The sequence below is a fragment of the Drosophila eugracilis genome, unplaced genomic scaffold (assembly GCF_018153835.1).
Source record: "Drosophila eugracilis isolate 14026-0451.02 unplaced genomic scaffold, ASM1815383v1 contig_2088, whole genome shotgun sequence".
Lineage (NCBI taxonomy): Eukaryota > Metazoa > Arthropoda > Insecta > Diptera > Drosophilidae > Drosophila > Drosophila eugracilis.
Window position 1 is genome coordinate 6,949,840 of NW_024572964.1, and position 23,425 is coordinate 6,973,264.

The 23,425-nt window shown below is 40.4% G+C and overlaps 3 protein-coding genes across 3 annotated transcripts; 1 reads left to right on the top strand and 2 right to left on the bottom strand.

Annotated features, from left to right (window-relative positions):
- Positions 1 to 1,379: 1,379 nt before the first annotated feature.
- LOC108108172 lies at positions 1,380 to 6,695 on the bottom strand. Its single transcript, XM_017216114.2, has 5 exons — positions 6,153 to 6,695; positions 4,474 to 4,785; positions 3,694 to 3,834; positions 2,951 to 3,534; positions 1,380 to 2,842 (listed from the first exon to the last, which is right to left on the bottom strand). Exons 1-5 carry the CDS (start codon positions 6,283 to 6,285, stop codon positions 2,042 to 2,044), a joined length of 1,971 nt encoding a protein of 656 aa, XP_017071603.1. The 5' UTR covers positions 6,286 to 6,695; the 3' UTR covers positions 1,380 to 2,041.
- Positions 6,696 to 9,740: 3,045 nt separating this feature from the next.
- LOC108107984 (protein odr-4 homolog) lies at positions 9,741 to 12,498 on the top strand. The gene is made up of 5 exons (XM_017215827.1): positions 9,741 to 9,929; positions 10,024 to 10,198; positions 10,626 to 10,716; positions 10,776 to 10,901; positions 11,265 to 12,498. Exons 1-5 carry the CDS (start codon positions 9,837 to 9,839, stop codon positions 12,256 to 12,258), a joined length of 1,479 nt encoding a protein of 492 aa, XP_017071316.1. The 5' UTR covers positions 9,741 to 9,836; the 3' UTR covers positions 12,259 to 12,498.
- Positions 12,499 to 12,627: 129 nt separating this feature from the next.
- LOC108107983 lies at positions 12,628 to 23,423 on the bottom strand. Its single transcript, XM_017215826.2, has 8 exons — positions 22,743 to 23,423; positions 17,906 to 18,059; positions 16,016 to 16,314; positions 14,673 to 15,602; positions 13,906 to 14,381; positions 13,730 to 13,844; positions 13,452 to 13,668; positions 12,628 to 13,391 (listed from the first exon to the last, which is right to left on the bottom strand). The coding sequence occupies exons 2-8, from the start codon at positions 17,966 to 17,968 to the stop codon at positions 13,155 to 13,157; spliced, it is 2,337 nt and encodes a 778-aa protein (XP_017071315.1). The 5' UTR covers positions 17,969 to 18,059; positions 22,743 to 23,423; the 3' UTR covers positions 12,628 to 13,154.
- Between the last annotated feature and the right edge of the window lie 2 nt (positions 23,424 to 23,425).

Genomic DNA, 23,425 nt, shown 5'->3' on the forward strand with positions numbered 1-23,425 from the left:
CACAAAGATTTGGCAACTTTGTTGCAGGACAATCACCAGGACTCAAGACTCATCAAGTGGCCAACTGATCAGCTCGCTGAGGATGCTGTGGATATACGACCTGGACTGAGCTGGCTCGTAAAAATGTTTGACTGCGATTATATGGCGCTCATGAGAGCGCCACTTTGCCCTGGTCCATCAAAGGAAGTTATACCACCTCCTCGGGTTCCTCTTTTCCCTCAAAAAAAAAGTGAGCTGATGGAATCCCCATCAGATTTTTAGTACACTAAACGAAATCACTGAACAGCCGCTGAAACCAAGGCATACCAATGTTGAAAAGATATATGTAGACATAAATATATACACATACTTTGTTTTTGGAGTGACCCACAGCCGGGGCGGAGACTGTATAAATATCGTATAATGTATAATTTATGGTCGCGAGGTGAAAATTTTTTCAATAGAAGGTGATTTAAATTTATTAAAGGAATGCTCACGAGCAGCTCCGCACTAAATTAGAATAAGTCGGTGTTGGTTAGGCAGGGGGAGCAGGAGGGGAAGCCATTTGCTCATAAAAACCCAAGCAAATTGAATTTGTGGACACCCGATGCCAGATGGCCGATGCCCAATGCTGTTCCCTGATCCCAATCCCGATCGGAGCTGTAAGTATCGACACGAAAGAGCTCCACGCTCTCCGCTTATCAGATGCGAAGGCACACCGGTAGAGGCCAAGCTCATTTAAATCTCGGCCAGAGTCAGAGTCAGAGCCAAGCCAGAAATAAAGACGCGCATCCACCCGGTTTGCAACCTAAAAAAGTCAACGATCCGATCCAATCCAAGCCTGCAAGCTCGCCTTTTGTTAACACCATAATTTACATTGATTTATGTGCTTAGTTTGGCTCGGCATTTTTAATCGGTCAGCGGCGAGAGCCCCCTCCTCCTATTAAAAAAAAAAAAAAACCAATACCATAACCATTCTCCCCACATCTCCTATAGTTTGTCCCCACTGTATGCTTGTCTTCGAGAGCGGCTTCATTTGGTTATAATTAAAATGTCGATGTTATCTACCAAGATTTGGACATATTGGCCATTACGTTCGAAATTTAAGCGATTTCTATGCGCGTATCTTGGCTTTTGATTTCGATTTCGTTGGCATTTCTAATGCCTGCCTTCGGTCACACAATGAATATTGATTGTATTAATATTTAATAACCTTTTTTAAGAAGCTTTCGAGTGTTAAATGCTTATTTATGTCTGTTTTCTGTGTGTTTTCTGAGTGGTTAATTATGCCTGAAATCGAACGAATAAATTGTATTTGTTGTCAAATCAAAGCAAGGTTTGTTCTTAAGTCACTTCCTTGTTAATATTATTTTATAAACAATAATTAAACAATTTTTAAATATTTTTTGCTTTTTCTTTTATTTACTTTCTCACTCAATGGTGCTTGGTTGGTTGCCTTTCGATTTGAGCCAAAAACACTTAGCCTACCAAATATCAGTTCAAACGCAACCCAAAGGGAAACCCTTACATAATACGCATTCATAAATAGATCGTTCTTAGGACTATAGTTAAAGTTAATATAAGATATAGTTATATATTGCATATGCTATAGCCTTAAATGGTGATGAGGTAAGTCGGCAGCCGGCGAAGTCTAGTAATTATGCATAACTGTAGGGTATACAATGGATATGTGCATTAAAATGGGGCAAGCGTGTTCGTGCCTAGTATTAGTTACAATTTCTTGCTAATCTTAAGCCACCCATTATATATTGTTGTTGTTGTTTTTTTTTAGTTTTGTTTTCTAGTTTTTTTCTAGCGACCCCGAACCGCAGGCAAGTAGGTGAGCAGCATTTTAACTTTGGTTTTTCGATTTGTTTTTTCTGTTTTTTTTTTTTTGCCCACACATTGTAGTCGCTTCTCGTGTTTCAGTCCACCAAGTTGCACTTGCAATATCATAAGTAGTTGTTGTTTTTGTTGCTGTTACAATTGCAATTGCTATTGCTGTTGTTGCTGTCAATCACAGAGGCGCGCACAACTCAAGTTTTCAATTAGACTTTGCCGCCTAGCGGTCATGCTTTAGATATTGCAACGTGGCCGGCGGCGCATCGGAGGATGACAGGCGGGCCACCTTTGCCGCCGTTGCCGACGACGACTCAATTTCACCATCTGAATCGTCGTGGACATTGATCTCCTCATCCGAATCGGACGACGAGTTGTCCACCGTCATGGTTGAGCCACCAATGGGTCCTGTACCCTCTCCACCAACTGGTAATCCCCCAGCGGCCGTGTAATGCAATCGAGAGCGTTGCTCTTCGGCCACCGTTAAGGAGGCAGCCACTGCATATTGCCTGGCCAATCCCAGGAAGGCAGCCGCCGATGGAGAGCTAACCAGACTCCTAAAGGCACTCCTTTCTCCTCCCATGGACAAATGATTCGCCGCTGGACTGCAGCCAGTAGGTGAGAGTTGCTGCTGCTGTTGCTGTTGTTGCTGTTGCTGCTGCTGCTGCTGTTGCTGGTGATAGTGACTCAGGAGTTGCAAGGCTGCTGGATGCGTGGGAAGGTGCAAAGGATGATGATGATGATGGCCACCAGGCGGTCCATGCAGGGGGTGCAACATCACCGAAGGCGGCGGAGCCTGCGGGGAATGGTCACCGCAAAGTGGCAACGGCTGCTGAGGAGGCGGAACCGGAGCCACTGGAGCGGAGGTGGAGGCACTACTGTGGTTACTGGGCGTGGGCGAACCGGCCGGTGCATCGTTGGACTGCTGAGAGTGCAAGGGATTGGCGGGACTGGAGCGCTGACGCTTCAGGAGATTCATGCGCTGATGGCGACGCCATTTAGCTCGTCGATTGGAAAACCAAACCTGAAGGAGGAAAATTAAGAGGAATTAAATGATGGAAATTTCTTGGATTTCTTAGGTAGAGGAAGGGAAATTTTTTAAGGAAAATCTTAGCTGATAAACCCAACTCACCTGAACTCTCGCCTCGCTCAAGCTAGTCCTACTGGAAAGCCTCTCCCTAGTGCTGACACACGGATAATGACTCTTGTCGAACTCCTTCTCCAGCTCCTCCAACTGCTCCGGACTAAACGTGGTCCTGTTTCTCCTAAACTTAGGCTCATCATCATCATCCAGATAGTCAGAGTCTATGTGCCTGTTTTCATCAGCAGACTCCAAGGTATCATGGCTGCCAGAACCAGGAGAGATGGCTCTATTAGAGGGTGCACCTCCTGCACCACCAGCCATGAGATGAGCAGAACTCAGGGAACCACAAGTGGGAGCTGGCACTGCACTGGCAGCACTTGGCGGTAGATTGGCCAGCGTGGGAGCCGCAACAGACCACAAGGCAGATGGAGGTGGTGGTGGTGGTACCCCTTGGCCACCTGGAACACTGCCAGCCGGATGCCAGGTGAAGCTGCCATACGGATGAGGGGGCGGCGGATACAGGCCGTAGGCGGCGGTGCGGGCAAACTCGGTGGCCACCCGTTCGGCGGCTCGGTTGCGCAGGATGCGATTGATGCTGCTCACCGATGGTGCGGTGGCATTGGTGCAGACACCTGCAAGGCGGGATTACGCAATTACCAACCAATCCAGATCGAGATTAAAAGCTAAAAGCGACCGCCGATCAATCAGCGATCAATCTGGGTCCCCATTCCCCCCTCCCCACCCGGAACACCCGGATTAAGTCCAATTATCTAGATATCTGGAACACTCACCTTCTGAGATCAGGCGTTCGCGTATCTCCCAGGCGAAGATCGTTGGATTCTCTCGCTTGTACTGCTCGATCTTGGATACGACCGTCGGCGTGGCCACCTTGGGCTTTGAGCCACCAATTAAGCCCGGTGGTCGCAGCGAGCCTGCAAAAATCCGAGCATAACCAAGAAAATTATGAGACAATCGATTTATGATCCATTGCCAGGCAGATTTTGGCAATCAATTTAAGTTATTGACTGCCAGCAAGGCTTAACCCTTATTTTTGAATATCTTTATCTGTTAACCTCATCAGCAAGGAAGTGTTAAGAAGAAAACATGAGAAGGGGAAGCTATATGTACACTGCTATACAGGGTTTAGGTTTATCTTTTTGTAAATAAAGAAAAACTGGTTTAATAATTCAAAGTTCCTAACTTTCTGTTCTCTTTTCTTTTACCAATATTAACTACAACCTATTTTCTCTCAGTGCCCTCACAGCACGCACCAACCAACCACCACACTAACTGAAAAAGAACCAGCCCGCGTATAAGCCGCATTTTGATTAATGAGCCAACCGCGTTTTGGCCACCGCCAGTCAAGGAGTTTATGCAATTTTAAGTGGCTAAATTACACGGCTGCGCACACGAGGGATACGAGTTAACAGAGAGTAGGGGAACTCGCAGGATAATAACATGTTTATCATCAAAATTAGCAAACAAATCGAGAACAAAGTGCCTATTAGTTATCCGCTGGCGGATCTTTAAGGGTAGAACTTCACCTAAAGGCTCCTTAAGCACTCACTTACCTAGCAACTTGGAGACAGCTCCCTGCTGGGTTAGCATGTGCTGGGCAATGTCATAGCCACGCAGACCACCGAAACGTGAGAATTCCAGAAGGCGATGCTGTGACATTAGGTTGTTGAGAGTGCTCCCCGTGGCTCCGGCTGCTCCAGGTGGAACTACTGATGAGATGCTGCCGCCGCTGCCACCACCGCCAAAGCCGGGCGGTATTTGCACAGATGTGGGTGATGTGGAGGCCGTTCCGGAACCCGCTCCCGCTGCCGCTGCTGCTGCCGCCGCTGCTGCTGCTGCTGCTGCTGCCACGGATGCCGCCGCTACTGCAATTGAACGAATTGAATGATAATTGGCCATTGTCATTATATTGTGGCTTTAGCTGTGCCGGCCACAATGGTTAATTATGATAAATTAACAGTTAATTGTGTTGACTGAACTGAAATGACTGATGGGTTTACGAGTTTGTATTTCTATATCCCCTTTCTAACAACAACAACAATTACAGAAACAACAACCAATGACGTTTCGATCTGATCGCCAAAATGGTGGCAACACGCAAATCGAATCTCTCCCCCGCGGCACGGGCAGATTTATCAAGCTAATTGACGACGACAAGGAGCCAGTCCAAGTACAAAAGGCGAAAATTAAAATATGTACTCAGCTGGCTTAAATGAGAGAGAGAGAGAAAAAAGAAAATAAAACACCGACTGTGTATTACGTTAATTCGACAGAATATTAAATTATTTACCTACATATATCATTCTTGACTTGGGCAACTCCAAGTCGTCGTTCAAATTGTCAATTAGCTTTCTTAAATGCGCGTTTCACTTTTGTTGTTTGTCGGGTAAATATTTTTTAAGAAATACGTCCCTAACTGGCATTATAAATGGGCCCATAATCAATTGTTGCCGCTCTCATCAAATGAGAACCAGTTTTGTTTATATTTTGTCTATTAGCCAGAAAGGTGAAAAGCAAGGAAACTGTAAGGCTAAATGGGCCACGCACTTGCTATTATTTGATATGCCTAACTGTTTTGGGTTGTTAATTTTTATAGATTTAAGCTTGTTATTATTTAATATTAATTATTTGTTAAGTACTTTGAAGTGAAGAAAGTTGTAATTTCGTTTTTTGACAAGGCAAAACGTTTTGAGGCGAGGCACTACGGGAAGCAGTTTTTGATTTTTAGTTCTTAAAAAAAACTAACATAATTACGGGTTCATTATAAAGTGGATTTAAATTCAATTGAAAGTAAATTTGCTATTAAAATGTTTTATTTTAGGCGGATCTCTTTTATATTCAATCTATATCTTAAGGCAAAGACAAAATGTAAACAAAAATGAATTATAAACGCCCCTTTTGAAAGATTTTAATTTTTTCAACTTTAAACTTATTAAATATTTTAGAAAAACTAATTGAAAGATGATTTTTCCTGTTCTAAAAATCAAGTTACTTGAAAAGAAACTTTTTTACTTATTTTATTTCTTGAAAAAGTAAGTTTAACTTTCTTAATTAAACTTTAAAATGTAAAGGAATGATTGCTATATTTCAAAAGCTTGATATATGCCACCTTTGACCTAATTTCTTGTGCAATTTTTGAGTTAAGTTTCATCACAATTTGCCTTATTGAGAAATTCCTAAGCTTGACTTTGCCGACGGCTAAATTTCCAGACAAAAACTTGACGACACTTACCACTGGAAGCATGAGGGGCCAGCGATGTGATGCGTTGGGGATGGGGCTCCATTTTCCAGTGCGCGGCCGAGAGGCCAGAATTAGCGACAGTAAGCGAGCCAAGGTCACGGTTTAAAGTCGGCTCAATCAACATGTCTAAGAATCGCTCTGATCAAGTTTTCCTTTTATTTAATGTTATTATTTTTTCACTTTTTTATTTATTATTTATTTGACTTTTTCCAGCGGATGGAACACAGAAAAACAGTCACAATCACAGTCACAAAAGTTGCACATCCAAGACAGAAGTATCGATTATAGAGAATGCAACCGGAAACGGAAATGGAAACGCAATGCGGTCAATTGGATTCATAGCGTGCTGCTCTCACTAACACAGGCACATATTCGATCTCGGCAGAAACAGTTAGAAAACGTTTTCTTTATTTTTTTTTTCTTAATTTTCTTCTCCTTTTTTTCTGTTTTTTTGTAGAATTTCTTTCGAACACTGCGCTCCGTTGAAACGTTGTTCACGCGAAAGCTGCTCTCAGCACAATGAGCGCTTGAATTTCACCTGGTCGCCCGGGTCACTCCACTCCACTCGAACCGTTTCACTCGTTTGTTTTTTTCATTTGAGTGTTTTTCGAAATGCCCAACCGGTTTGCGAGTTTCGTACTTTCATAATGGCGCCCGTTGTGGGAAACTCTTTCTCTTTCGCTCGTATAGGGGCGAAGGAGACAACTATAGAGACACTGCGCGCACACAAATCAAACAATTATAAACTCGTTGGTAAAGCGCTAAGTATAAACACTGAAGAAGAAGAGCAGACAAAAAAGCAGAGCGAGTGAGTGAGATGTATAGAGTAGGGGATGGCGAAGAAGCAGAGTCACCAAAGAAAGAAGACGAAGAGCAGGGTAACCCTCGTTATTTTCATTACAACAAATTAACTTCGAACATCAGGCGTTAGAAGTCAGCCTTTACGTGCATTTAACTCCTAATTTAGCATTCAAATTGATAGAACGTTGAATTAAAATTGTATCATTAAAGACCATTTAGTTTATGTTCTCTGCTGATTGATGGATTCGATTTTTGGTCGCATTAAGTCAGAGACCATGGCCCCAATAAGTAGGCACTTTCAAATTCCAATTCTTAATTACAAAATCTTTGCTTTTTGAAGTCCCCTTAAGTTTAAGAAAGCTTTAAAATATATATGTTTAGTCCTAATTCTAAATTCTAAAATATGTTAGAAAATCTTAATTACTTTTATAGAAAATTTTTTAAAAATGTTAAAAAGTTAAACACAATACAATAAAAAAATAAATAAAATTAATTTTTACACAATTAATACATTTTTTACTCAATTTTCTTAACTATTTGGCTAAGGCTTAGACGGGAAGCCTTAACAGTTATTGATTATCACTTTAAAAAAAAATTATTGATAATTTTATATCAAAGTTAAAAAACTATTCTTTACATATATCAATTATTGGTTTTGCAAAAAAAAGGACAAATAACTGCTTATCTGTTATCAACATTATTTTCTTGAAATCAAATGTTGGTAAGAATCACCAGAAACCACTACCTCGATAATTAATAACCTTTTTAAAGGACCAAATCGTATATCTAGAGAAATGTATTATAAAAGTCACTTGAGTGCAGCGAAGTAGCCAAATTACACCAAACCGAAACCACAGTCATGAATCCCGGCCAAAACCTGAACCATGGATACCATTCGCATGCGTTTGCCATACAGGTTTGTTCTGCTAGGTTAGGTCGTTGTCTTTGGTGCGTGATGGATGATTGATGCGCTGCCTGGGCAAGGCAATCCGATGTGAATCGAAACTGCAACTAAACTACACATGGCGTGATCGGGGAGCCACACAGAACATGGTCCCGAATGGCAGAGTGGCCTGCACAGAAGCCAAATTGCATCAAAGCCCACGAATTGAGTGGCTCCCGGCGCTGCAGGATTGCAAACTGAAAGCTGAAAGCTGAATGCCGAGTTAAAAAGCAATTACCCCAAACGATCGATCGGGATGGGTAAAGAGGAAATCCAGAAATCTGGCTGTGAAACGGTATGGTATGGCATGGCATATGATATGACAGACTCACCTGGCGATAATGAGATGTCTCACTAAGCTGATCAGAACTGCCTTTGTATTTATTTGTCTGTTCGAATGCAAAGTGCACAATGCGGCGAAGATACTCGGATGTATAGGTACATATATGTTTCTTCGATTTGTGAAAGGCAAATCATGAATGAACGTTGCTGACGATGACGTTCGAGTGCCCTCATGCCAGAGATCCAGAGCAAACGCAAACAATCGAACAGGAATAATTTACTAAGTAAATAATATCTGGATACTGATCGCTGCACGGCAAGAAATAAAGTATTAGTATTAATTTTTTATGATATTAAGGGATTTCTCGAAGAAAGTAGAACAGCTTAATAACAAGCTCTAAAATTATGCATTCGATTTAATTCAAATAAAGAAATAATAACTTACTTTTAAACCAATTTTAGTATTGATTTTATAACCATTTATCTTCAGATTTTTCCCCAAGTGTGATCCCTGCGAGTAGCGTGCGCCCTCGCCCCATCGAGTGGCACTTCAACAATCAAGCATTCACACAAGCAGATGGTCCGCAGCCGTTGGCCGTTGGCGACCACCTAAATGAAATTTCATTTAGTTTTCGCCCGTCATCGCTGCCGCAATCGCAACCCGCTCCTCGAAATCCCTCCCTCCATCTATCAATCCCTGCCAGAGTCCAGTCTCCTATTTGCTTATGCACACATTATCAACGTACGCCCGCCTTATTGAGTGTTTGTTTACCTAATTCGATTACCGATCGCGTCCGTTCGCGCCATAGTCCGGCGATCACTTGACCATTTGGGTGGCACAGAGCCGTACCTATGGGGTCCACTCTTTGGTCAGATTTCGTGCGTAATCGCACCACAGCAGCAGATGCACTGCAGCTGGACTTGAAGATGGAGATGGAGATTGAAATGCTAATGGTAATGGATATAGAGCTGGGGCCTTAATTGAAGATCGTGCCAAGAGGCTACATACTTTCATCGATTCACAGCCGCGGAGGTAAATTAAGTTTTAATAACTTGAAGATTAGGAAAAGTAAGCACTCAAGCTTTTCATGGAGTCAAAAAGGAGTTTAGATGGGCAAATTGAAATAAAAAGTTATCAGAAATAAGAAAATAAAACCTTGTCAGTATCAAAATATGCAAAATTGGCTTTTGCTAACTTAATTTGATTTCACATTCCTTTACACTCTTTTCTTTAAAAACCTAAATTCTTAATGTTAAGTACAAAATTTCTGTCTCTCCTTAACTCTGGGTACTTACTTGAAGTTTAAAAAGTTTTTATATTTTATTTTTTTAAGTTTTACTCAAAATTACAATTAGAAAGTTACAAGTAAAAATTAATTGGATGAAAATGAAAATAAAGAACCGCAATTTCCCCTTAAAAAACTAAAAAGTACATTTTCAGAGTCTAACGGTTTTCTTAGAGATGGCCAACTTTTAGAAACAGCACTGTTAAATATCGATAACAATTTCATTCCCCATCGATACTCCCTTGAATTTCCCCTAAATATAGCCGCTTAAAATTATGGTCACACCAGCCCATACACTGATAAGTTGTCCAGTTGGAACGAATTTAGTTAACATTAATATTAACGAAAAATAACTATTTTAAGATGCGCACAGTGCTGTTGAGCAAACACGATGAGCTGTACCTGGAGAAATGCGCACAGGAGAATCAGTTCTCGTACGGCATAATTGTCGGCCATGTAAGTACCATCCGCCACGTAGATTTTTTGTTTGGTTCACCCGCTCAACTGAATTTCCATTTCCCCTGTGCATCCGGGATTTCACATTCGATAGCAAGCGGACCTCACCAAGAGCATTGTTGTACACCTGGCCAGGAACAATGAAGAGGATGCGGATGTGGAGGACCTGGCGGATGTTCGGCTTACCATTTCGGATATTAACTCACAGGCGTTGGCTTCTCAGTGGCTCAGCGCCAGCAAAATGTGTCCCGGATCCTTTGACGTCATCGGTGGGTTTGCGTGCGGCCCCCGGAGTTTTATATGCCCTACCCATAACTTATTTTGAGCTAGGGAATATTATTAATAGGATGATGTCTATCATTAGAAGTAGAAGCTGCTGCCCAACCCATGTCGTATATATATGTCGCTTACTCACCACAGATATGTAGTATCTGTAAGATTGTATCTTTTGATCTTGTAAGGTATGTTTATTAGAGACTCTTCAAAAATATTCCGGTAATAAGAAGTTGTAAAACTCATGTTAAAAAATCCGATAAATCTGAGAACTTGAGAAGTGATATCTATAGAGATATCTCAGAAATGCCTGAGAAGTGAATAGAAAAAGCAAGTTTTTCCCATGAAATTTGTATCTGTTATATGTTGTTAAACAGATACCAATGATACTTTTATACTTAACTTAAATCCTTTTTCTTGCAGGAATCTTTGTGTCTTCAGTAAGATCCGATGTAGTTAATGAGCAGAGTGCCGAATTTAAGAATGCCAAAAAGCTGTTTTCAGACATCTATGAGTGAGTTTTAAAATCATATAACCAAACTAAATAATAAATAATATCTTCTTACGTTTCAGCTTGCTTTTGAAAAGCAACAGCTCCTTTGGTGTCTACACCACCGACGTTGCACAGACTGATTTCGTATTCCTCTCGTATTCGCTGGCCGACAAGAAAGTGCTGTGCAAAAACTACAGCTATGGAAAGTGAGTATCAAAATAGTTAACCCTTTAATCACAGCTACAGGTCTCACTGTGAATTCTTTCTTTCACCAAACGAATCGCTTACAATTTATAAAATAGACATTGCAAAAATACGTATTTTACGGCAAACATAAAATGCATCATATGGTAACTAACATGTTAAGAACTTTGTACTTTCATAACTATTATCTGTTTTGATGTTAAATAATCACTTCCTTTGCTTTCCTTGTCCTTACGTTTCTAATTTCTCGGAATGCATTTTATGTGTTAGTTAACCTTTAGGATTGTTAATGTTTATATGGTAGTTTGATTTTAATTACTCTTTTTATTTAACATAAACTAAATCATTGCACTTTCTTTTGACAGCGGCGGCACTTTCACCAACATGGAATACAAGTTTGTGGAGAAGCCCTTTGAGTGGATTCAGCTGGAGTGCAGTTACGATCTGGACGATGTGCTACCCATACTGGATTCATCGCGACGTGTCAACATCGAAGATCAGTTCCAGAATATTATAGTGTCGGTGCGCAAAAACCTGCTAGCCAGTGAGGTTTTCCTGCAGAATGAGGTCGTCGAGGATACCATCGATCTTCAGGCGTATATTAAAAAGAAAAAGACGAAAGTTGACCAGCATAAGCCCACATCTGCTAGCGGTGGTACAGCCACAGTTGCCAGCAATACCACAAACTCCCTGCCCCAGCTAGCTTCGGAAGCAATCATCGGTGGTGGCGAACCAATCCGGGCAAGCATTGTGCTCCCAGTGAAATGTCAGTTGAGCAAGCCGACGGACATTAAAGTGCGCGAGTTTAGTGGAACCCTGCATATGAGCGGCATTATAGCCACAAAGGTTTTCTGCAATCCACGGAACAGTATAGCAGATGTGAAGCGTTTCGTGCGCGATGATGTCCTGCGATCCCTGATCACACGTATTCAAGTATATTGCGATGGACTTACCGATCCCTATGTGACCAATGAAGCTCTGTATATTAGTGAGCCACCTAGGCGGGTATTCTTCAGCCTTCCCTCGGAGGGTCCCAGTACTTCAGTCGGAGCGGTGGTTCAGTTTTCCGAATACCTATTTCGTGGCGAGGCTCCCACTGTTGTGGTGGCCCAGGCCAAACAAATCTTGGACGTGGAACTGGACCCCGAGACTATTTCCGTGGAAGCCGAAGGACTCCCAGATGACTCAAACTTCACCAATGCAAATACAGGTGCCGATCGCACAGATGACTCTAGGATTATGCCCAGTTCGATGCCAAAGCCAGAACTTTCGCGCAGCCTTTACATGGTGGGAATTGCGGTGGCTTTGCTGGTACTCCTTGCATCCGTTGCTCTTCACTATATCCTGGCCGAACGGTAGGCAGCTGGAATGCCCAAGACCTCTTTATACGACATGTTTTTTATACAGATACATTATTTGCAAGAGTGCCGAGGCACTCACCTCTCTATTGTGATCGTTTGTTTTTTATAATTCATTGTGTACTCGTAGTAGTAAAAAGGATGTGTTTAGGGATCACGTTAAATAGTTTTATTGTGGAAGCAAAACTGTGCAGCATTTAACACCAATATAATAAACTAATAAGTAATATATATATATATATATATATATATCTGTGATTCTTTGGTACGCCTTTAAGGGAAGAAGTCCTTTGCTTTAGACTTTTATTCGAATTTTATATATTTTGGGACTAATTTGTTTTACTGATCTGAGTATTTATCGATTTTTAGATATAGTTGTTCAGAAAAGAAGCTTATTATAATGTTTCTTCGTTTTACTTACAGTTCATATGGCTAATCATTTATTATTGTCATTAGTTTTATATAAGAAGTTATATAATTTTTTAGGATTTTCACAGATTACTTTTCAATCTGACATCTCGTATTTCTTTTTCAACTTAAGCAAACTTTCATTATACTTAGCTTATTAATATCTTTTTAACAATAAACATAGGGAGTTCAGTTATGTACATTAGGAGAGTTAAAATTATAAATTGCAAGAGTTAGTAGGTGCCTAATTAGGGGGTTAAATTACATAAATATTTGGTTGTCTACATTTACAATCGACTTTGTTCCTTTTTTACTTGCAGTTAACTAGTTTTTAGGATCGTAAAATGAGCACATTATGAATTGTGAAATGGTGATCGAGCGAAGATTTCCCTCACGGATCGGACACTTAAAGTGTAAATTAGTTTTTTCACAGCCTCTGCAACTTGACGGACCCAAGTCCGTGTCTACTAAGTACCCAGCGAGATGCTACTACATCTTGCAGTTGCCATTGCAGTTAATTACCGACCACACCCAGTCCACGTAGTTGGGCACCTTGGCGTAGATCCCAAATTTATTTCGCTGGGCGCATCCATCGCCGAATGAAGTAATGCCAAAGATTGTCCATGGATGATTGGGTTTTGTGGTATCTCGACATAAGAGCGGACCTCCAGAGTCTCCGGCACAAGTGTCTATATGACCCTTCTGATGTCCAGCACAAAACATGTTCTGCAGGATATAGCTCAGTTTTAGATTGATCAAATAGTAGATATATCTTCAGATTAGTACCTTTGTTATAGTGTAGTCATAGTAAACCTTTCGGCAATTCTGCATTGGTATGATGGGAACAGTGGCCTTGTGTAGGACACTAGTGCCAGTGGCGTCCCGATTACGTCGCTTGCCCCATCCAATTATCGTGCAGTCCACGTTCTTGGGTAACGCCTGGAAAGGCTGTGGCAGACAGGAGTAGCCAATCCAAGTGGTGGCATTAACAGCTTTGGGTAACCTTTAGGGGAAATAGAATATTAGTTAGATCCTCATAGTTTGTATCTTATCATTTGACCCACCTTAGCAGTGCCACATCGCTGTCCACTGTTCGCTTATCAAAGTTTGGATGTGTAAAACTTTTCATTACCCTTAGCTGCACCTCCGTACCATCCTCATAGTTCAGATTGTGTTCACCTGATAGAGGAAGAAAATATATATATTTCCAATTTTCAAACTCATCTTAGATTATACTCACCAATACGAACATAGAGCACCTTCCTCACGCAATGGGCAGCCGTCAAAACCCATCGAGGAGCAATGAGAGTTCCACCACAGAAGGCTTCCTTGAAGCGATTTAGAATGGCCACCTGCCATGGCCACTCGCCCTTCCTCGCCGCCCGACCACCGATGATCTTTAGCATGTTGGACATGCTCTTCCTTCCAGTTCCGCTGCGAACAATACCGCAGTTCAGTTTCAGAGGAGCGTACTCCTTTCCTCGATAACCCTTTCCCGTCATAATGTAGTTCAGGTCATTCATGGACACCTCTGGCTGTTCCGATTGCATTCTTCGCATGGCATTGGCCGGTGACCCAGATGCTGGCCTCGTTTCGAAGGCGGGCGTCTTCTGGAACTGTGTCTGCAGCCACTGCTGACAGAAACTGCCCTCCGTATAGCAGTAGGCGATCTCCCGGAGAACCTCTCGTCCACACTGATCGGTGATGCGGCATTTTCTGGAATTAAAAAAAACTTATTAATTTTTGTGTACAAAAAGAAAGAAATGAGTTTAATTGTTTTGCGATTGAATTTTCTTTTCATTTCTTTGATCTATAAATCTCTTTGTTCTGGAAAAATTGCGTACATTTTTGTAGAATTACTGAAATTACTGAAATATCATTAAAAACAAATCTCAAAAATAATCTTTAAGAAAATCAGGCGTTAATTAGAAAGATCGATCTTCTATACCTAAAAGTTAACTTAACTACAAACTGGTTATTAGTATATAGATTATTCTTTCAACTTACTTATATCTCCTTGTTGTACACTTTGGTGAACATTTTGTCCATCGACTCCACTTTGAGTATACCCTCCTTCTTCTAAGACCTAAGCCATCCTTATTTGGCTGAACCAAACTAATATTCCGGAATTCGTTATCCAATTCCTCGGAATCCGCGTAGTTTTGATCAGACATATCGAAGTCCTCATATTGGAAAACATCTCCCTCCACACTACTATCATCGCCCATATTTTTAGGTCTCAATGACTTTCTTTCACTAAAATCCACAAAGTCATCGTCTTCATAGTCAACCTTTGGTGGTTTCTTGTGGGTTGGCTTTCTACGGTTCTGCCTTCTCCTGTGACGATGTCGTTTTAGTACAAAGAAGTCACCCTGTTCATCGGAGCTAATGAAATCTTCTTCGGGTTCTAGTTCGTGTTCGGGTTCGGGTTCGTTATGGAGTTCATCCTCCTCATCATCTTCTATATATATATCTTGACCAGGATATCTTGGTAGGTGGCGAACCGAATCTACGGCTTTTGAGGGAGGAGTTGGCGGAGAAGTTGGTAGAGGAGTTGGTGGGTGATTTGGGAGATAAGTTGGGGGATGAGTTGGGGGATGAGTTGAGGGGTAAGTTGGTGCATAAATAGAAGGATGAGTTGGGGGATAAGATGGGGCATAAATTGGAGGATGAGTTGGTGGATAAGTTGCTGCCGAAACTGGTGGAGGTTTGTATTCGTTATATCGGTAATCCACAGTGGGACCACTTGACGCAGCAGCCGCGGCATTTATGATAATCGACGGCGGTGGCGGAGGTGGTGGTTGCGGCTGCGGCTGTGGCAGCGGTTGTGGCTGTGGCTGTGGCTGTGATTGAGGCAGCGGGTGGTTTCTCTCCCGATAGTGGCTATCATCCAGAATTATAGGCTGCTGCCACTTTATTGGAGGAGCAGGATGACAGCTGTAAAAATTTCAATTTTAAAAATCAATTTCCTTGAAGCAACCTAAATAGATCTTAATTGAGTGTAATTTCAGGTAAATGCTAGCCAATGTAATGGGAGATGCTGCCCAAATTAGAACTCTTTAGGAATAAACAAACTAAAAAAAATAGATGGCCTAAAAAATATTCCTAATATTTGTGTGAACTAATGCTAAAAATAGTCTAACTCGGAAATGCACATGTACTTTTGTGCTATAGTTTGTGCTAAATAGAGTTAAAAATAAGTCAATATACTTAAAAAAAACTTTCAATTTGCGTTAGAAAAACTCAAAAATATTTACAAAAAATGAAGTAAGCTTTAATTTCATGTTTCAATTTTAACTTTTTCTTCTAGAAAAGTTTTGTTTAAGTTTTTTTAAGATTTAAAAACTCACTGCCTGCACTTGCTCTGCTCCACGTGCTTGGTGTGCCCGCATTTCCGCTTCACCTTGCAGAATCGCTCCCGCCGCTTGACGCACTCCTCGTCGCAGGGTGACCACGGTGACCAACGGCTGAAGGGCTGATGGTGATTAAGCGATCGCCGTCGCCCACTCCATCGTTGCTGGTGGGGCATTCGCAGGCGATGCACCCGCCTTCCATCCACCCAATGTGATCCGTGATACTGATGGTGATGATGCCGATGGTGACCCATCACGTCCCATATCTCTCTCTTCGCCTCCTGCACATATCCACTCTGAAAGATGAAAATGGAAAAAACGTAAGTATAAGATCGGGTTTTGGATTTCCCTTTTGGTTCGGGGTCGAGCATGAAATGCGATCTGCGCCCTACGACATCTCAACCTCAAGGAGCCCACATTCGCTGGCCAGCAGCAGCAGCAGCAGCTTCCCTGTTTTCCTGCCTCAGTCAACCACTATAAATCAGACATGTCGCCGCTTTTTATTTGAAGTGTCATTGCTCTCGACAGTTCGGCGGTGTCTGCGTTCGGATTGTGATCCCTGAGGAAAGTACCATATACACTTCGGTCCCAGCTCCAGTTCCAAATGTGCGACGCCAGGCGACGCGCCGTCAAACTATAAATAACACACGCTTTTCGCCGACCGATTCGACGGATCCCTATCCCTGCATCCCGTGCCAGTCTAAAATAGGCTTCGACGTCTGTCGAGGATCGTCCATGATTGCCATAACCTCTTCACCAACGCCCAGCAGCTGCAAGACTCTAAGAAAAAAACTGGACATATTCTCAGAACTCAGAGTAGTCAGTCGAGTAAATGGTTTAAGTTTTACAAAAGATAAGGGTAATGTTTTTTACTAGAACGCGATCATGAACCATTTCGAGAGGCTTACTTTAGTTAGCGATTAGAAGTATTCATAACATTGTAACATTGTAAGATATTTTACTAAGAGTTAAGTTCTTTCCACTATAAAATCTGAATAAAAGATTCTAAATTTAAATATGACATGTGTAAAGTCCATTTTAGAACCCCATTTAAGACTGGTGTTAGTTTAAAAGCCTATATGACCTTAGAGAGAGATTCGAAGCTAAAGACAGCTTCGAAAAGTTTTATTAGTTCAATGACTGGCTCTAAAATTCTTGATGGGCCTAAAACCATAACCGGTACTCAGTTTTGCCGAGCCAACAACAAAATAGATCATTTATGCTGCTAGCTACTTAAATTCTTTCACCTAATCTTCAGTTTCTTTTTTGCCAAAACAGGAAGCTATTATCATTCAGGTTTTCTGGGCAATCAAGAGATGTGTTTTGGAAACTATCAAGTGAATAAATTACATCACTGGAATTATTTTAATGACCATGTTTACAGCTTAAATTAGTCGAATTAAGTAAACTAAACACACAATCGATGATTGGGAGAACACAGGCTTTGCATAATGAGGTGCCAATAAATCAGGCACGTTTAAATGCCTCACTTGAAATCGAACGTAGGTCATGGAAAAAAGCTTAAACGGAAAATCGGAAAATTTGTAAATGGAAATCCCAAACATTCCCATCAAATCATGCGGAAATACGAAACGCTCTCTGCACACCTCAAGCTCAAGGAGAACTATGTTCCGGACTCGATTTCATAGCCTACCTATGGAGATTCCCCCTACAACCACCCCACCCACCAAACCAACAATAGAAAAACGAGAGTGCGACTAATTTGGTAGCGGTAATTGACCTTGCAATCGTAAATAGTTCGCAGTTCGCAGTTCCCAATCGAATTGCTTCGGGTTGACGTAATGCGGTTTTCGACAAGTGGGTGGGCGTTCATTAGATCGATCGATCTATATATATATATATATATATGTTGATCCATACACTCACCTGAGCTTGGACCAGCAGCTGAACCACCGTCAGGAATTCGAATATCAGGCACAGCACTTTCATGCTTAACTGCTTATGGTCTTGTTGTCGCTCGAAAAACGATCCGTAATACCACCGTAACGAATCCGTGAAGCCAAAGACCCTGACAAATGCACTGTAAATAGAAATAAAATGTCGGGTAAGTGGAATTCGATTGGATTGACATATAGATTTGGGTGTTCCAGAAGTCTATATAGGATTTAAAGTCATTTTGAACTTAACCTTGAACTCTTTGTTTGAAGTTTTATAGAAAAAGAGTCTTTAACAACCTCTCAGTAGAGGGAGAGAGATTTCTAAGTGGCATTTTATTAATGATTTTATTTTGTTTTTTTCAGACTCTTATCTTGACTTTCCTCAATAAATAGTTTTCTTTATGCTAATAAAGTTTAATTCATAAATTCATTTAAAATCTCAAGTCTAAGATTGATAAGGTTTATAGTATAGTAAAAATTGCAACCTCTTTGATTAAGCACCTCCAATCTTATCGATTTGATAGATTGATCATTTTTTCTGAGGGTGCCAGTTCAAAGACTTTAAGATTAGGATTTCTTATCTGATATAGGATTCCCATTCAGTTAGCATAGTGTTTAAAAATAGAGATTAATCTAATGTATCGCTTAAAATTAGTTAACAAACTCTAATATTTTAGAGTGATAACCTACAGGCTTGCCCAACATAGCCAACCATTAAGATTCCTCTTCACTCTAAGATAGCCCAATTAAATTATATAACCCACCCACCAGCATGCGTACTTGAACCTGTACTTTAAGCACTGTATTATGTATTATTTTTGTGTTTTTTTGTTGTTGTTTTATTATGCTTTTGAGTGGTTAATTTAGCCTGACTAAGCGACTCATTTGCGTCAAAGTAAAATCAGCCAAAAACATAAAGAGTGCCCCCCACGCTCTGCACAATTAAACGATGCCAATGCCGATCTGGTGAATATATATAGTGAATCTCTGACGGATCTGGTGAATCCACTATATCTGTTCGTTCTCCCGACTCCCTATCTTTGCGGCCGCCAACTACTTGGCCAACTACAAAGCAAATATTTGAACTTGTCTGAGACCTTAGCCCAAAGCGATCAAAAGTAAAATTAAAAAAAAATCTGAAAAAAAGTGAAATTAATTAGCTACATACCCCGAACATGTAATTACAAACAGAAGACTGCGGGGGTGAATGAAAATTGGAAACATAAAGTGCTTTTGATGCTATGCTTCTGCATAAGTGGGTTTGTATGAAAGGTCTGTTCTTATTTTAACTTTTCTCGAACTGCACTGCGGAATTTTAAGTAGAACCAGAAGAGAGAGATCGGGGCAATGGAATACAAGTACAAAGTACTTACGTCAACACTGGATGTTGGCCACATCCAGACCCCAAACATCCCATTCCAACTACTTACGATCATATAAGGTCAGATGCGCTGGAGCAAGTTGCCCAACTGAATGCATCTCACGATCCTCTCTCCCACATTGGCCATTCTGGTTATTCCAAATGACCAAATTCGATATCCTGACAAGCTTATTGGCCATTTATATTCCGCGCTAAATTCCAATAAAGCCAACCAACCAATTCCCTGGTGTACCAATCACTCGTTGTGATTTATTTACAATGTGAAAAAAAAAAAACAGCGCCCCCACTAAACAAACTTGCGGATATATATTCAATTTTATAAGCATCTCAAAATTGAGTAACAACGCGTAGCGTGAAGAATCTTTTCGCCTGTTTGATGGAAATGAAATGCCACAACAAACAAACCACAAGAAAACTATTTTAACACACCTGACGACACATGATTTATAAGCGCACGCTGAGACCGGACATTTCCTCACTGAAATGTATGGGAAGTCGCCTGGCCAATGGTAAACAAAAATGATTTATACAAGATTTGCCAGAAAAGTGTGTTTGGAAGGGAGTGGAAAATGATAACTAGTTATGGGGTTGAATTGCAGATTATTTTTAAGCATTTTTAAGGAACTCATTAACTATTGTAGTAAGTTAGAATTTAGAGTAAGTAGAAGTGAAATTTATGTAATTAGTTGTCTAAATATATCATCATAATGATTCCTAAGATAGTACCTAAAGAACAACTTATGGGAAAAATAGGTTTAATAAGGTCTAACTCAAAAATTTTCTAACAAACAATATAAAGTTAATATAAAACTTGAATTTTTGCAAGAATATTCAAAATTAATCACACTTTTTAATCAATATTCAAAAAGAAGCTTCTTTTATTTACCAAACTGAACTCAATACTTCCTTCTTTTTGTTTGCTTACTCAATTTCAAATGGCTTTTGTCTGATGGCCAACATTTCCTCTGAGAGGGTCACTCAAGAGGTTTCATATTTCCTCAATTTTTGCACGTTTAAGTCATTCCAAAAGCGTAAAACAAAACCCAAACAATCATTAATTTTTAACACTCTATTTTTCTTAATTTTTGCTGATTTAGCTAAGATGAAAAGTTTTCTTTAAACTATCAAAATGTCCACCCCAGCGTTCAAACATAATATTTATGTAGATTTGTGTGTACTGCGAACGGCGACGCGTCTTCTTAATTTAGAATGCGATGCGTCCGCATAGCAAACAGAGCAGCAACAACCTCAACCTACGTCTCAGTCTCTGTCTCTGTCTCCGGCATACGTACCGCTTTGCTCTCCGCCGTTCTATTCCATATAAACAAACCGCAATAGCTGCCTGCCACCCGCCCTCGTACCGCTTTACCTTGACAAAGTGCGATTAAAAAAATCAACTATGACGGGGTCGAGTACGCATCTCATAAATATCAAAATATTTCCCAGATGGCCGGAGTATCCAGTGACCGGTTTCCTCAGGTGTCTGTCTAAGGGGGGTGCACTTATTAGCTTTACTCATATGTGTGTTTACCAGTTCCGCAAATAAGGTGAATCGCCCACCCACCGCCCACTGCCCACGCCTGATCGGCATGTGGTCGAACCATTTTTTCGCATTTTTTATTTGCTCTTAAATTGCTGCTGCTGTGATTTTCTATGAATGAAAATGTACAAATTTGGTTTTTGGCCCAGCTTTTCGCGACTAGAGTTCCCTGCACTGTAAATAAAATGAATCAATTTGATGTGTTTTTTAAATTTAATTAACGTTTTATGAGATTTAAATATGATATCATTGAGTTAACAACATGATTAAGGCAAGCTTTTCCTTTATCTTTGTTTTGGTGCTCACTTAAAGGTTACTTTATCTAAAAAAGATAAATTTTAAAAATGTTTATAACATTATTCATAATATTTAATTAAGTGGGAGGTCATTTTAAATAAGATAAATGATTTCCTTTTCAGTCAAATTAAGTTGTTTTTTTTCTCACTGCATTTGGGTGATTTATTTTACATTTTTTTTTTTCTGCTTTATTTCTGTTGGCCTGGCTGGCTAGCCACAATGTCTGGTATGGCCAATCAACGTTGTCGTTGTGTGTGTTGCATGTCCGCGGGCCCGTTTAACCAAATGCAATTTTAATGACGTGACCAGCTACTAAAAAAAAAACAAAAAAAACAAAAAAACTAAACTAAATCTCTGCCTCTGTCGTTGGCTTTTGTTTTTCCTATTTATCTGCCGACTAAGTGGGCAGTTCGTGGGCAGTATTTGGGCATTTGGGCATTGTCTATGCGGCTTAGGTCTTGGCTTAATTTATTAGTCAGCCTTTTGTAATCGGCTACGCATTAAATGTCGCTTGTACGACATCACCAGCCACATGAGTATTAGCGGAAGTGTTGGAAATAAATCATGCTTCGCATCCACGCACACTGCTGTACTCTACACAAATGCACAATTTCATCGACTTCGATGGCATCGCAAAGAAGCCGACGATCTGGCCAACGCCAATCCCCTTGCATCCCCTAGACATTCAGCATCCGATCATCCGGGCAACCACATCCATGCACATCCATGGATCCACTTCCACACCGCACCACCAGAACACCCAATTTTCCACAGATGAATTAAATGCATTTTAAACACAAATGCAGCAACAGACGGGGTCAAAATGATAGCAGCAGGGAGGAAAAAGATTGGAGATTGATAAAAAAACAAACACAAAGTCTGTCAAGTTGGGATCTTTTTGTCAAAAACCATCACAAAAGTTAAAGTTTTCTTTTGTTAAATTATAAAAAAAGTATTATTATAAAGACGTAATTGGTGGCTTTCCAAAATATACAAACTATATAAAAAAACCGTTTTATTTTTTCAATTTAAAATTCACATAAATCACAATATTTTAAAACATCTCAATCAAAGTATGTTTCCAATCTTAAAATATTTCGTATTTCCACAAAGTTCTATAAAAATTCCCATTCAGAAATCTCATAAAAAATATTTATTTCCAAGACCATAAAATATTTCAACCACAAAGTCGCAAACTAATAAATTTTCAACATTCTTATACACTTTTTCAGAACACTATTTTGTTTTCATAGAATATTTAAGATATATCTCAAGTGATTCATGGGAAAGTTGTTGACTCAAAATGTAGATATTAATACACCGAATTGCTATTATTTTGACTGCACTTGTAGAAGTAGCAGGCGTGCAGTTTCAAATACGAATGAGGATTGTTTTCATGAATGAAACATTTTTTTATTCCATTTATCACTTGGCACCATGTCTCCTTCAGCTGCACTTCGATTAGCTTAGACTTGGGAGCATTCCATGGATAACCAAAACGACACACTTAATATTCCAACACGCATGATAACTTTGGCCATAAGTTGGCTTTTATGACTTTAATATTGAACTGTCAAACCGTTTAGTGTAAATTTACATAGCGTTTACCTGGTTCGCACTACTGTCTCGTTCGGGGTTTTTTCGAAAATGTTTCAAAAGCCGTTTCGCGCACACATATTGGAGCAATTTTATTTTTACATTGGAGAACTGTGGTTTCGGCAGGGGCAGAGCAGCATAAACCACGTCGCGGATGTCGCCGCCTCGCAAACTCCACTGCACGATGGGCAACGTAAACAACCAACCGAACCGATCCTATCTCCGTTTAGTTCCGTTCCGTTCCAAACCGATCCGATCCGATCCAACCGACGTCTTCTCGAGAACTGAGACTGAGACTGAGCGAAACGCCAACGCTCCGCGGCGAGCTGAAAAAAAAAAACGTCGCGTTTGCCGTTGACTTTTCCACACACATGTTGGCCGTGCACAGTGGACTGGAACCACGTGAAAAACGTACGGATGGGTGCGAAAATCCCAGCCAAAACGCACAAATGTTTGAAATATTTCTGCGAATTGCAAAGAAAGCGAGGGTGCTAATCCACTGAAAGAAATTTGGGGTCTAAGAAAGTTAAGATTTTTAAGTTAATGATCTTTAGAAACTCTCCCTGAACATATGTATTAGGTTCTTAAAGAATATTTTAAAATATAAATCTTAACAATTAAAATGTGAAAAATATTTACTTTTAAGGGCTTCTATAACCCTTTTAACCATAATAATATCTCGAAAATTTAATATT